The sequence below is a fragment of the Antechinus flavipes genome, chromosome 3, assembly GCF_016432865.1.
Source record: "Antechinus flavipes isolate AdamAnt ecotype Samford, QLD, Australia chromosome 3, AdamAnt_v2, whole genome shotgun sequence".
NCBI classification, from domain to species: Eukaryota; Metazoa; Chordata; class Mammalia; order Dasyuromorphia; family Dasyuridae; genus Antechinus; species Antechinus flavipes.
The window spans coordinates 347,727,294-347,739,519 of NC_067400.1; the positions used below are offsets into that span (position 1 = coordinate 347,727,294).

General features: G+C 34.0%; 1 protein-coding gene across 1 annotated transcript in view; it reads left to right on the plus strand.

The window, feature by feature from the left end:
* The window catches only part of CLASP1 (cytoplasmic linker associated protein 1), a 324,204-nt gene that overhangs the window by 104,921 nt on the left and 207,057 nt on the right, over positions 1 to 12,226 (plus strand). The window contains exons 4-7 of the mRNA XM_051985719.1: positions 2,326 to 2,429; positions 2,923 to 3,014; positions 3,426 to 3,501; positions 10,705 to 10,802. Of these exons, the coding sequence (XP_051841679.1) occupies positions 2,326 to 2,429; positions 2,923 to 3,014; positions 3,426 to 3,501; positions 10,705 to 10,802 (370 nt within the window). The remainder of the gene's footprint in view (positions 1 to 2,325; positions 2,430 to 2,922; positions 3,015 to 3,425; positions 3,502 to 10,704; positions 10,803 to 12,226) is intronic.

Genomic DNA, 12,226 nt, shown 5'->3' on the forward strand with positions numbered 1-12,226 from the left:
TTGTAAAGGTGAAAAGATTTGTCCAAGGTCACATAACTACTGTGTGGCAAGGAGTAGGATTCTTTCTAGAGCTTTCTGAGTCCCAGACCAGCTTTTTCTTTATCACTGCAGTGCTGAGACTTGAAGCTAAATCCTCCATTCCAATAGTTTTTGGGAATGCCTTTTAAAGGAAAATAAAATGATTCTCCTTAATCCAGTCTTGATTTTGGCTGGTAGGGCAATGATTACATGAATATATTGCTTTGATATCTTTGATATTCCTTTGGGTAAGATTTTGAACATTTTTATATTACTCAATTAATATAAGGTGACTTTGGCTTGTTTTAGAAAGAACTTTTTAATATTTAATATAGCTTATTTTCCTAGACTTAGTTTATTTCAGGGTAAAGCAAATTTTGTTTCACAAAGAATTTTTAGCTTAGTCTTATTCAGAGGTAACCAAGGTGCCATTCAGACAGAAAGGACTACTTTTCACTTCTTCAAAGGAAAAGTGGTTGACAGCTGGTGTTGGTAGAATTAGAATCCTGGTCTTCTAATCAGGTAGACTGGAGTTCAGATTTTTTTTCTACCTATATGACTTTAAGTTCTACCAGGTTTCATTTTCTCATCTTTAAAAATCACCTTCCTTGTGTTTTGTGTGATTCCCCTGTTTTGATTTTACTACTTTTTAAAACTCACATTTTAACTTGATTTCACCTCTGTAAAATTGATTTCTCCTTCATAGAAATTGAAGTAGTTTATTAAACCTTGTCATTCTTCAGACTGAACTATTAAGGGTACAATAATTCATATATTATCCTTAGATTGAATTTTTGTATTCTCTTTGTTTCTCTTTTCCATAATCTCTCATTTTTGTTACCAAATTATGTCTTGTATTTGTGCTCCCTTCTCTTTCCACTTTAACCCTCTTCATCATCCTGAACAAATCTTTATTGCTACTCCTACATGATAACTGCAGTGGTCTTTTTGCCACCTCTTTCCATCTTCATTTCATCCTTCCCACTATATGAAACTTTTCCTGAATACCCCTAGTTTTTTTAGAGTCCCCCATTCTCCTCAAATTATATTGGTTTATATTGTGTTTCTTCACTGTGGAATATAAACTCTTTGAGGATAGGTATTGGGTAAGTATTAGTTTTATCTTATCCTCAGAACCTCAGAGAATTAAGAGAGAGTTGTTGATTTTGATTCACTGATACTGCTAGAATGATTTTGTTTATGCCTGGATTTTTTGATCATTTGTCTAAATGTCTTTAGTGATTCCCTATTATTTCTCAAATAAAACTCAAATTTTATTTTAATGGCATTTTAGATCTTCCTTTCTCCCTTTTCCCTCAACAGATCTAATGGCATATATCATGCTACTCCCTCCCTTTAATGTTTTAATCTTCAGACAGTGAGCTTATGTCACCCAACATTGTGTAGTATTTTCTACTACTTTTTTTTACCCAATTATCTGTGCAATATATGACCCTCTCCACTTGCTGAATTTGTTTATCCTAAGCCCTTCCTGAGTCTTCAGTTCATAATTAATGTCCCATCTTCCTCCTATAACATCTTTATACTTAGAACCCAATGATCATGTGATTGCGATAATGATCTTTGTAGAAAGAGGCAGTATGGGGTAGTTAAAGAGCCTTGAAGTTAGGAGATCTGAATTTGAATCTCTCCTCTTATCCTGATTTTGTGACTCTAGGTCAATTCCTTCACTTCTTTGAGACACTTTGCTCATCTATAAAAATGGGGCTGTGATAGAATTTATGATGTCACTGATGTTAAGAACTCCTTTCTCCTTTTTCAAAGAAGACTAATGCCTTCTCTCCAACTTAAATTAGAATTGCTGGGGATCTAACAGATTAAGTGAGTTGTCCAGGAACCCACATAAATAGTAAGCCTGCTAGAGGTGGGACTTCTTGGCCCAGATGTCAGCCTTTGCCCATTGATCTACCATGTCTCACTAGGGAGAATAATTATTACACCTTTTAACCATTGTTGTTAGGAAAGGACTTAGTAAACCTTTTTAAAACTTATATTAGTGATGGCTTGCATTTTTTTTTTTTTTTGGCAACTTTTAAGTTGTCTATAATTGTGTGTGTGTGTGTGTGTGTGTGTGTGTGTGTGTATGTATGGAGGGGAATGAAATACTTGCTAATTTAATTCCCACTACAAGAGTTCTTTTAAATATGAGTTGTTTTTATTAATTTATTTAGGCTACCATAATGTGCTTGCTGCAGGACAGCAGGTACTTGAAATTCAGTGAATTTAATTGGTGATCACAGCTTACAAAACATGTTTTGATTTGATTGGTTTTCATCTTGCTTTTAGTGCTCCCTAGTCTAATTGACAGGTTGGGTGATGCTAAAGATTCTGTGAGAGAGCAAGACCAAACTCTGCTGCTGAAGATGATGGAACAAGCTGCCAGCCCTCAGGTATAATTATGCAGAGCTTCCTCACTGTTCACCAGCTAGTTCATATAAGATCATGGAAAAGCATGCTTTTCACTTTGAAAATCCAGTGTACTACAAAGATAATTTGTTAGGCCATTATTTTACTTTCTGTTTCTTATTTATTATTGTAATAAAGATATTCAAAAGCAATGTTATTGAGTTATAAAGTATACAAGTTGAATCGTTAAAATAATTAACACCCATGTCAGCTGCTTTTAGTTTGAAAATTTTGGAATGTTTACTCTATTCAACTGTGGGAAGATGCAGTAGGGCTTTAGCTCAGTCTTATGAGGGAATTAAGAGAATTAAATGAGTTCAAATGACTAGCAAATTAATCATTAGCAAACTGATCCATTCTTCTATTACCTACTATTTATTTAGACTATCTTTTTTTTTTAGACTATCTTTTAACCTATAGATGAAAAAAAATGTCTAATTCCTTTTGGTTCTTTCCAACTTTCCATGTCTTTTGCAGTATGTATGGGACAGAATGTTAGGAGGGTTCAAACACAAGAATTTCCGTACCAGAGAAGGTGTTTGTCTCTGCCTTATTGCAACATTGAATGCGTAAGTTTAAACCTGATTCATAACTTCTCTTGCAGAACATAGTGAGCTTTCAAAAAATGCACTCATTCATTCAACAAGTATATGCAAAAGCTTTGTATTTAGTGCTCATAATCTCATTAAAAGGATTATAAAATATAGTTCCTTGCCTTTCTGAAATTAATAATAGCAGATTCATAATTAGATCTTATGAAAAGGGAAGCACTTTAAAGTAACAAGTGTCTTAGATGGCTGTGTTGAATCCTATGAAAACCTCTATGTACTTTCAAGGAAAGTCCCAAAAACATTATGGATAATTTTGTGGCTGGAACTGTGTCTTAAAAGGATGGGTGTCAGTGTGGACTGAGCAATAAAGGGGGTGGCATTTTTCCCATTCTTTCCATTGCTTGTACTAATGTTTGCTTTTGTTTTCAGCTCTGGGGCCCATACTTTAACGCTAAGTAAGATTGTGCCACATATATGTAATTTACTTGGAGATCCAAATGGCCAGGTAAGTTTAACATGAAAAAACATTGGGGGAAAACTTATCTAAGAAAGTTTACATAATTTTGGTATTCTGTGTATTAAGATTTGAACTCTCTTGCTTGTTGATAGTACTGATAGTTTATCAGCAACATTTAAGAGGTGCTCAGAGTAGTATACCATGTATAACTGCTGTACTTTGTGATACCAGAGGGATGGGGATCTCGGTCCTTAGCTGAATTTCAGCCAGCCTTCGGAATAATTAGATTGCTTTGCCCACAGTTTCCATAGAAAAATTGCTTTCTTGCTAAGCTGATTATTTCTATAGTTTATTAAATAAAGACAAAAAGAATAAACAGTCTACCAGCAGGTTTATTAAGTTGAATGTAGCCTACAGCTGAATTAAACCAGTATGAAATTCAGTTTCTTTGGAGCAATATTTCAATACAGTTTTTCTCTGTGTGAGCTTTTTTTTCCCCCTAACATTTCTAGCTCTGTTATAGATCTTTCTTTTCTTTCATTTTTACTTTTCTCTCCATTTGTTTTGGGCAAATCAGTCAAATGTTTTTGGGTTGTAACATACTCCTCTGTAAAACAAGGAGGTTAGACTAGCTGGCTTCTCGAGGTCCACTAATTCTAACTCTTTAATTCTGTGGTCGATTGTTTGAAGATCTCTGAAGAGCTTTCCAGATCCTGCTCAGTTTCTTACTTTTTCCTCTTTCAGTTCTTCTCTCTCTTGCCTTCCATTTGCCCCTAGTATCTCCTCTTCTGAAAAAGGGATTAAACCCAGGTCTTCCTGATTGTTTACACTTTTAAACCAGACTCCTTTCTTTCATATGTCACTGTAGGAATTGAATGAGGAGACAAACAGAGACACCTTACAGTTGCAACAGTAAATTAATATCTAACTGAAAAAGCCTTTTTTTCTTTCTCCTTTATTTTTCTTTTTCTTTTTCTCTCTCTCTTTCCCGCTGTTTTCTTGTGGGAGCATTTACTTACTCGTCTTCTGAATTTCATATGTTGTATTCACTCTATGATATTCTTTCAGTTAATTAACTCAGAGCTTGAATGAATGAAAAGAATTATTGAAATACACATAGAAAAACAAGATGTTATGTTCAAAGACCTTACTTTCTAATGAGGGAGGCAATGCTCAGGTTGATGGCAAGAGAAGGGATTTTTGATTTGGGAAGTCAGTTTCATTCATGGGAATGAAGAGTAAGGCATTAGGCTGCCAGGTTTTTTTTCAAAAGAAATGGCAGCATTGATTTACTGTTTCCAGATGGAGATGAAAAAGTTGTGGGTGGGGAGGGAGGAGAAGGGGTTTGGGGACCACATGGCAAGGTGTCCCTAGATATCTGCATTAGATGCATATGAAACAAGTTTGGGTCCAGCTAGATTGAGTAGGTTAGTTTGCAGCTAGTCACTCTCGGCCCCAGGGGAGAGTGGATTAAATTGAATATTTCACCTAGGAAGAAAAACTAAGCCAAGGTGTTCTCTGATCAGGAGAAGGGAAAGATTGGCAGGACAGAGGCAAGGAAGATGATAGCTTAATAATGGAGTAAACAAATATCTGTGGCAACTATAAAAATAACTTAAAATCTAAGTTGACTTCTTTGCTTTGCTTTAATTTCTTTCAGTCTTTACTCTCTACTCTCCCTTCACCTCTTCATACCAAGAATAGAATTGAGGAATGTTTTTATATATAATGTTTTATTTATTCAAGTACAATTTTTTATGTTTTACTATTTAAAAGACTCCAGATGTATCAGTGGTTTTAAAATCTGGTACATTTATTATTTTATATAGGTTTTCAAAAAAAAAAAAAACTTTGTTATGAGAGAGGGATTCATGGGGGAGGTAATCAGATTTGTAAAATAACTGTTTTTCTTAAAAGGCACCAATAAAACTTATTAATAGAAAAACATGGCCCTATTAACCACTGTATAATCTTAAGCTAAGTTACTTGACATTTTTGAGTCAATATTTTCATTCATAAAATAATGAGTTTGGAGTGGATATTTGCCAGTGCCCCTTACAATTAAGATTCAGGGAGTTTATCTTGATATTGATATCTTGCCCTATAGATCAGGGCAACACTAAAGTTTTTAGTTCTTCCTTGCTGTTGATTTCTGATCTTATTGAAGAGGCTAATGCTGTTAGTAGATAATTTTAAAATAGTTTTTTTGTAATTGTTAAATTCCTGTAGTTTTAAGCGTAAGAGAGGCAGCCCAACGTAGTGAATATTACATGCAATTTGTAAGCACATCTGGGTTCTAATATGGATTAGCACCCAGATGTGCTTATAAATTGCATGTAATATTCACTATGTTGGGCTGCCTCTCACGCTCATATATACATATAGTGTGTGTGTGTGTGTGTGTGTGTGTGTGTGTGTGTGTATTAGCTTGGTGTTCTTGGGTAAATCACTTAATCTCTTAGGCTTTCTTTTTTTGTCTGTAGTTGGAGCTAATTATTGTTAGCAATTTCTTCATAGTGTTGTGGTAAAGATTAAATAAAAATTATTTAAAATCCTTTAAATATAGGTTGATATTATTAACAGCCACTGGACAGGACAGTTCCTGAAGAAACAACATCCTCTAACTTGTGGAGTTCACAACAAATTCAAAAGCATCGTTATTATTGTTTTCAAAATAATTTTGCAGAAAAGATCAGTTAACTGTTACCATAAAGAAAACTTTCTTAGGTGCCAACATTTGGATAATCCATGGCTTACTTAACTTGACTCTTTCATTATTAACTCAGTTCTGTTCTTGAGCCCAAATTAAATTTTTTTCTAATAATGGCTTTTTATTTTTCAAAATACATGGAAAGATAGTTTTCAAAAACATTCACCTTTGCAAAACCTCGTGTTCCATATTATTCTTTTCTCCCCTCCAGTAAGTAATCCAATATAGGTTAAATATGTACAATTCTTCTAAACATATTTCCACATCATTTCCATAGCTACATAAAAAAAAATCAATGATTTTTCTTACATAAGATGATGAATATGAAAATATAGCTGGGGGAGGTAATAGCCTATTTTCTAACTTGCAAGATTGTTTTTCCCAATGAAAATTCTGAGAGATTTGGGAACATGAAGTTTAAGGCAGAAGTGGAGAAATGAGATGTTCATAGACTTGTACTTGTCTTGTGATCTATTCAAATTTTTAATAAGATCCTTGTTACATTTTTGAGTTTCCTCTGAAAATATTCATCAGTTCTGGCATTAGTTATACTTCTCAACAAGTGATGTGCATCTGCAAAGAAAAAAGGGTATTGGGAACAAGAAGGGCATTTATATATCCTAGGGTGGTAAGTAATCACTCCTGTATTCTAGCTTTTTGAACTTAGTTTAATACTGTCAAAGGTCAATGGAATCTATGTCATTGAGAGTTGGTGAAGTAGGCTAGCAGCTAGGTGGTGTAGTGGATAGAGTATCAGCCCTGAAATCAGGAGGACCTGAGTTCAAATTTGGCCTCAGACACTTAACACTTCCTAGCTGTGTGATTCTGTACAAGTCACTTAACCCCAATTGCCTCAGCAAAAAAAGCCAAAAAAAAAAAGTTGGTGAAGTCAAAACATAGCAGGTGACAATATCTATTTTGTGCTTTTGATTTCTTCATAGTATTTAAAAGATTAGGTTTCACTTTCTTTTGATCAAGTATGTTTAGAGGATTTTGAAAAATTAAGTAATCAAGAGTTTTCCTGCTTCTGGCTTTGAATTTATCTCTTCATATTTATAATTAAATGTTTATATTTCTTGGGTTATTCATTCTTTCATGAAAACTTACTGCTTTGAAACTTTATTGTAAAGAAATATTTATTTAATAGCCACTATTCTGTAGGTTTTTTTTTTTTAATTTAAAAATTCCATGAAGAGATAAGAGCCAGATTACTATTACCATATTACATATGGCAAATTTGAGATTCAGAGGAAAAAGCTTCTATAAGTATTTTATAATTTGACTTAAGAGTCTGGCTCAGTTGATGTTTAGTACTTTCTTTGAGCACAGAGGGACTCACAGCAGTTGGGCTGCTAGTAGGTGACTGGAAAATGTCACCCTTGTTTTGAAAATTAGGCACAGATATACTATGAATTCATTAGTTTATCTTTTGGCATTGAGAGTTAATGAGGTGTCAGAAGGTAGTTTCTTGTTTTTTGGCTCATTAGTGGAATTTGAAGTAGCCAGTAACAAAATTCTATTAGAAGATGTTATACAGATGTGGTATATTGGCGAATAAGTGGTGTCACCAAAGCAGAGTGGTATTAAGAAGTTGCAAAGGCCTCAACATCTTTTGACTACCTGAGGAAAATGTCTGGGGACTTTTCAGGAGCCAGGATCACCATTATTGAAAGTAAAAGCCAATACTTTTCTTCACTCTGGTTTTCTGTTTTTATTAACAATGACTCATACTGTAGACTGTAAGAGCTGAATGGCATTTTAAAAAATCTAATTTAATCCTATTTTTTTACGGGTAAGGAAACTGAGACCCAGAGCAAGAAGTCACATGTCCAAAGTCACACGTGAATTTAGTGGAGGAACTTGGAATAGAGATCTGTTGCTTGCTGACTTCCAGACCAGAGTCTGCCCTACTGGCTCTTTGTATACCATATTAAACATGGAGCTATTGGTGGGAAGGCTTAAGAGAAAATGCATCAGATAAAATCTCTCTTTTGAATCATATGTCAAGTTGTCCTATCAATCTAGACATTTTTGGAGCATTTGTCCTTCCTTTTATAGAGAAATGGGATTTTCGATGTTAAGGTAAGAAGGCATCTGAGGGAACATCCAATCCAGTCTTCTCATTTTATAGAAACTGATCTCAGGGAGATTAAGCAATCTGCCCAGATTAAAACCAATAAGTGACAGAGCCATCTTGAAGATAACAGTGCACAATATTAGGTCAATTGTTATTGTAAAGTTCCTTTTTTTTTTTTTTAAATCAGATATGCTTCATTAGATATTGCTTATACTTTTGTACTTAACTTGTTTTTTTCTAATGCACTATCTTGAAGAAAAGTCAGTGGATATGTTAACAATTTTAAAGTCAGTAATTTTCATGGGTTCATTGCCAGTGTGTTTCTCTCTCTCTCTCTCTCACACACACACACACACACACACACTCACTTTCTCTTTAGATTATTTCCTAATTTATTCTGTTATCTTGATTATATCTTCTTTGTACATATTTTCTTACCCAAGTGCTCTTTTTTCGTATCCCCAGCCCTAATTATAGTGACCAATATGTGGTTAGAGCTTTATAAATGTTTGTTGATCTGATACATATACAAAATAATTGTTATAATCTTATCTAAAATAATTGGTATTTAAGATTAAACCATGGTTAAAAAACAAATTTTTTTGTGGTTTTTCTTTATAAGTTTGTCTAAAGTTCTACTGTCTTAAGTCTGTTTCTCCCTTCTTCCAGTCTATCTTTCTCTCTTTTTTCCCTTCTTTGCCTCTCTTTTCTGTCTTTGTTTATCTTTCTGTGTCTCAGCCTATCTCAGTGTCTTATTTTAGGTAATTATAACTAGTATGTTTAACAATTATGGTGCTTTTCATCTTACTTTTTATTATTTAAGTCCAAGTGCTGATAATAGTTGGGCTATAGCAAAGGGGCAGCTGTTACTGGGACTTTTTGTTGGCCTGTCAAGTTATATTTATAGATGAGTGCTTTCATTTTCTCCATTAGCAATTTTTAAGTTATGAGATTGTTATACTAGTACATGGACATCCCTTGTGAAATTATATGCAGAATAAAAATCCTCTCAAGCCAAGGGTTTTTAATTCCAGGATTATTTTGTTGGGTTTGAGAGGTTATTTGTGTGAGGGTATAGGAATATTTTGGATTTCTTAAAATCATTACTAAATCTAAATTTCACTTTGATTAGGCTTTTTTTGGGGGGGGGGAGCAGTTTTCTATTGTTCTGTGTTACCAAAAAAAAAAAAATTTAACTGATATGCTTTCAATAAGTGGCTAACTAAAAATTTATCTGAAAATATAATCATCATCATCACAGAATGTGATCATCAGTAAAAGTTGATGCTAATAATTTAGCACCTATATTTAGTTTTCACATAGAAAAGATGTATCACATAATGTATTGTATTCTTAATACTATTAAACAAAATAAGTGATGTATGACTCCAGAACTACTAATGTTGTTTCTAATCCTTACTGAACTTTTCAGGGTTCTTTTCTCTTCTTCTCTCAGTTCCCTTACAGTCAACTACTTTCTTCTTACAAATTTTGCTTTATTATATTTTGTTGCTTAAACTTTTGTTATTTGTGTGCCATTTCCATTAGTATCCATGTTATATCCATAAATACACTGATATTAGGCTTAACTTTTATTCTGTGACCCAGAACCTAGAGCATAGGCATAATCATTTATACCAACAAAGAATAGTATAGGGACAAGAATAATCTTGGAGATTATTCAAAACTGTTCAATTGTTCAGTCATGTCTGATTTACATGACTCCATGATATTGAGATCTGCTCTCTCTTTCTTCAGTTGAGGAAACTATCCCAGAGTGGACAGAGCTAGCTAGTTAGATGCAGAGTTTGGAACTAGACCTGGTTCCTTTATTAATTGTTCTTAGTATGTTACACACAGAAGCTGCCTGGCATGTGACCGAGTGGAGTACTAGACTAGAGGTCTGGAAGATTAATCTCTTGATATTTACTTGACATTTGACCCTAGTCAAGGCACTTAAAACTCTCTATATAAATGACTACTTCTCAGCCACACATTTACTAAGTTATCAACATAGTACAATCTGTATTAATGGAGGGAGTTTTTTATATTAGTAAAATCGCAGATCCTTTTTATATAGCATTATGCTACCTCATTTCATAAAATTGAAGAGTTGGATTTAGAATTAAGATTTTTAAATAATATTCTGATATAACTCTCCTCAAAGAATAGAAATGCCATAAACAGTAAGCAGTGTATCCCTTCACATGGAAAAACTCCTTTGATAGAAACCTGATGTATTTCTTTAGTCATATTAATGTCCTCAAAAATGAGCAAGTAGTAGATTACTATCTCTTTAACTAGGTGAATGTAGTTAAGAGCTTGTGACTATAATTGTTTCTGGGTAAATATGACTTATTTTAAAAAGTGGGGTGATTTGTGATCTTTTTTTGTTTTGTTTTTTCAACGAGAAATGCTATAAAGTTACAAATAAATGTTATAAGATATCTTCTTTTGTGTGTAGGTTCGAGACTCAGCAATAAACAGCTTAGTGGAAATTTACAGACATGTAGGAGAACGTGTGAGGGCAGATCTCAGTAAAAAAGGATTACCACAGTCTCGGTGAGTTTATACTCTTCTATTTTTAGTGCTTTCCCCCATACTTTTTCTTCCAGTTAACTTTTCTTCTTTTAGTATTTTTAGAAGTAAATTCAGGATAAAACCAGCAATTTTATCTCTTATCTACATAACTTTTCTTGCACCAGTTTGCTTCTATCCCACCCTAGTTGAAAGCACTATTACTTATTGCCAGGATTACTGCAACAGCTTTCTGATGGGTCATCTGAACTTATCTTACAGGCAGCAGTCTCAAGTGATATTCTTCCCTAACATGCATGTCCGACCATGTCATTCTCCTACTCGATAAACTTCAGTCAGTTCCCCATTTGCCTCTATTATCAAGTATAAATTTCTTGTTTTAAAGCCCATTACAACCTAGCTTTAGCCTACCTTTCCAACTCCTTACCCTCACTCCTTGCTCATTTTCCAAGTTCTTTGGGCAGCTGGTTGTCTTATGGTTCCTTACACATGATAATTCATAGCTTGGCTAGGTTTTCATGCATGCTTTGGAATGTCTCCTTTTCTCATTTCCAACTCTTAGAATCCTGTTTCCTTCGAAATTCTGCTCGGATGCTGCCTTCTACTGAAGTCTTCTCTGATTACCTTAGTTGCTAGTGTCTTCCTCTTTCTTACCAATTTAACTTGTTTTTATTTTATACATACTTATTTATGTAGTTTATCTCAAAAGAACGTTAGTTCCTAAAAGGCAAAGAACATTTCTTTCATTTTATTTCTTTATCCTCCGCCTCTAGCAAAGTGACTGGCACATTAATGCTTGTTAATTGTTTAAAATTATTGTTTAATTAATTCTTGGACATATCTATCAACTGGGGTTTTCAGGAATCCTAGGAGAGAGAATTCAGTATCACTAATGCTGTTACAATGCAAAAGCCTCTCTTTTTTGTATCCAATGTGCTTAGCTCAGAGTGCCTGGCTCATAATAGGTACTTAAATATTGATTCATTGACTTAATAGTGAAATTTCCATGTTTTAAATCCTTCACAAAAATCTCTTGAATATGGACATGGCAGTAATAAAAATAATGAATTTTATTTTATAAATTTTTGATGTGATGGAAATTATTCCATAGAATCTGAAGACATTTTGCTTTGCTCTAGCCTGCTCTGTGGGAAGTCAGGGCAAAATGTAAAGGACCCTTAGAGCTAGGAAAGACTTCAAAGATCTTGATCTTATTCAACTTCTGTACTTTATAACCTACACAACTAGACTATAGTTTAGTCTCAGAGGCTCAGTTATTCTCCTAGTTAATACACAGCTAGCCAGGAATAAAACTGAGCAAAGAGCAATCCTGCTCTCCTGATGAAGAGGTCACAACTTTCTTTTTTTGTGTTGTTCTACTGGGCCTAGCCCCTATGCTCTTTTTATTCCATCTGCCTTGTCAAAAATAATATGGCATTAGCAGAGAG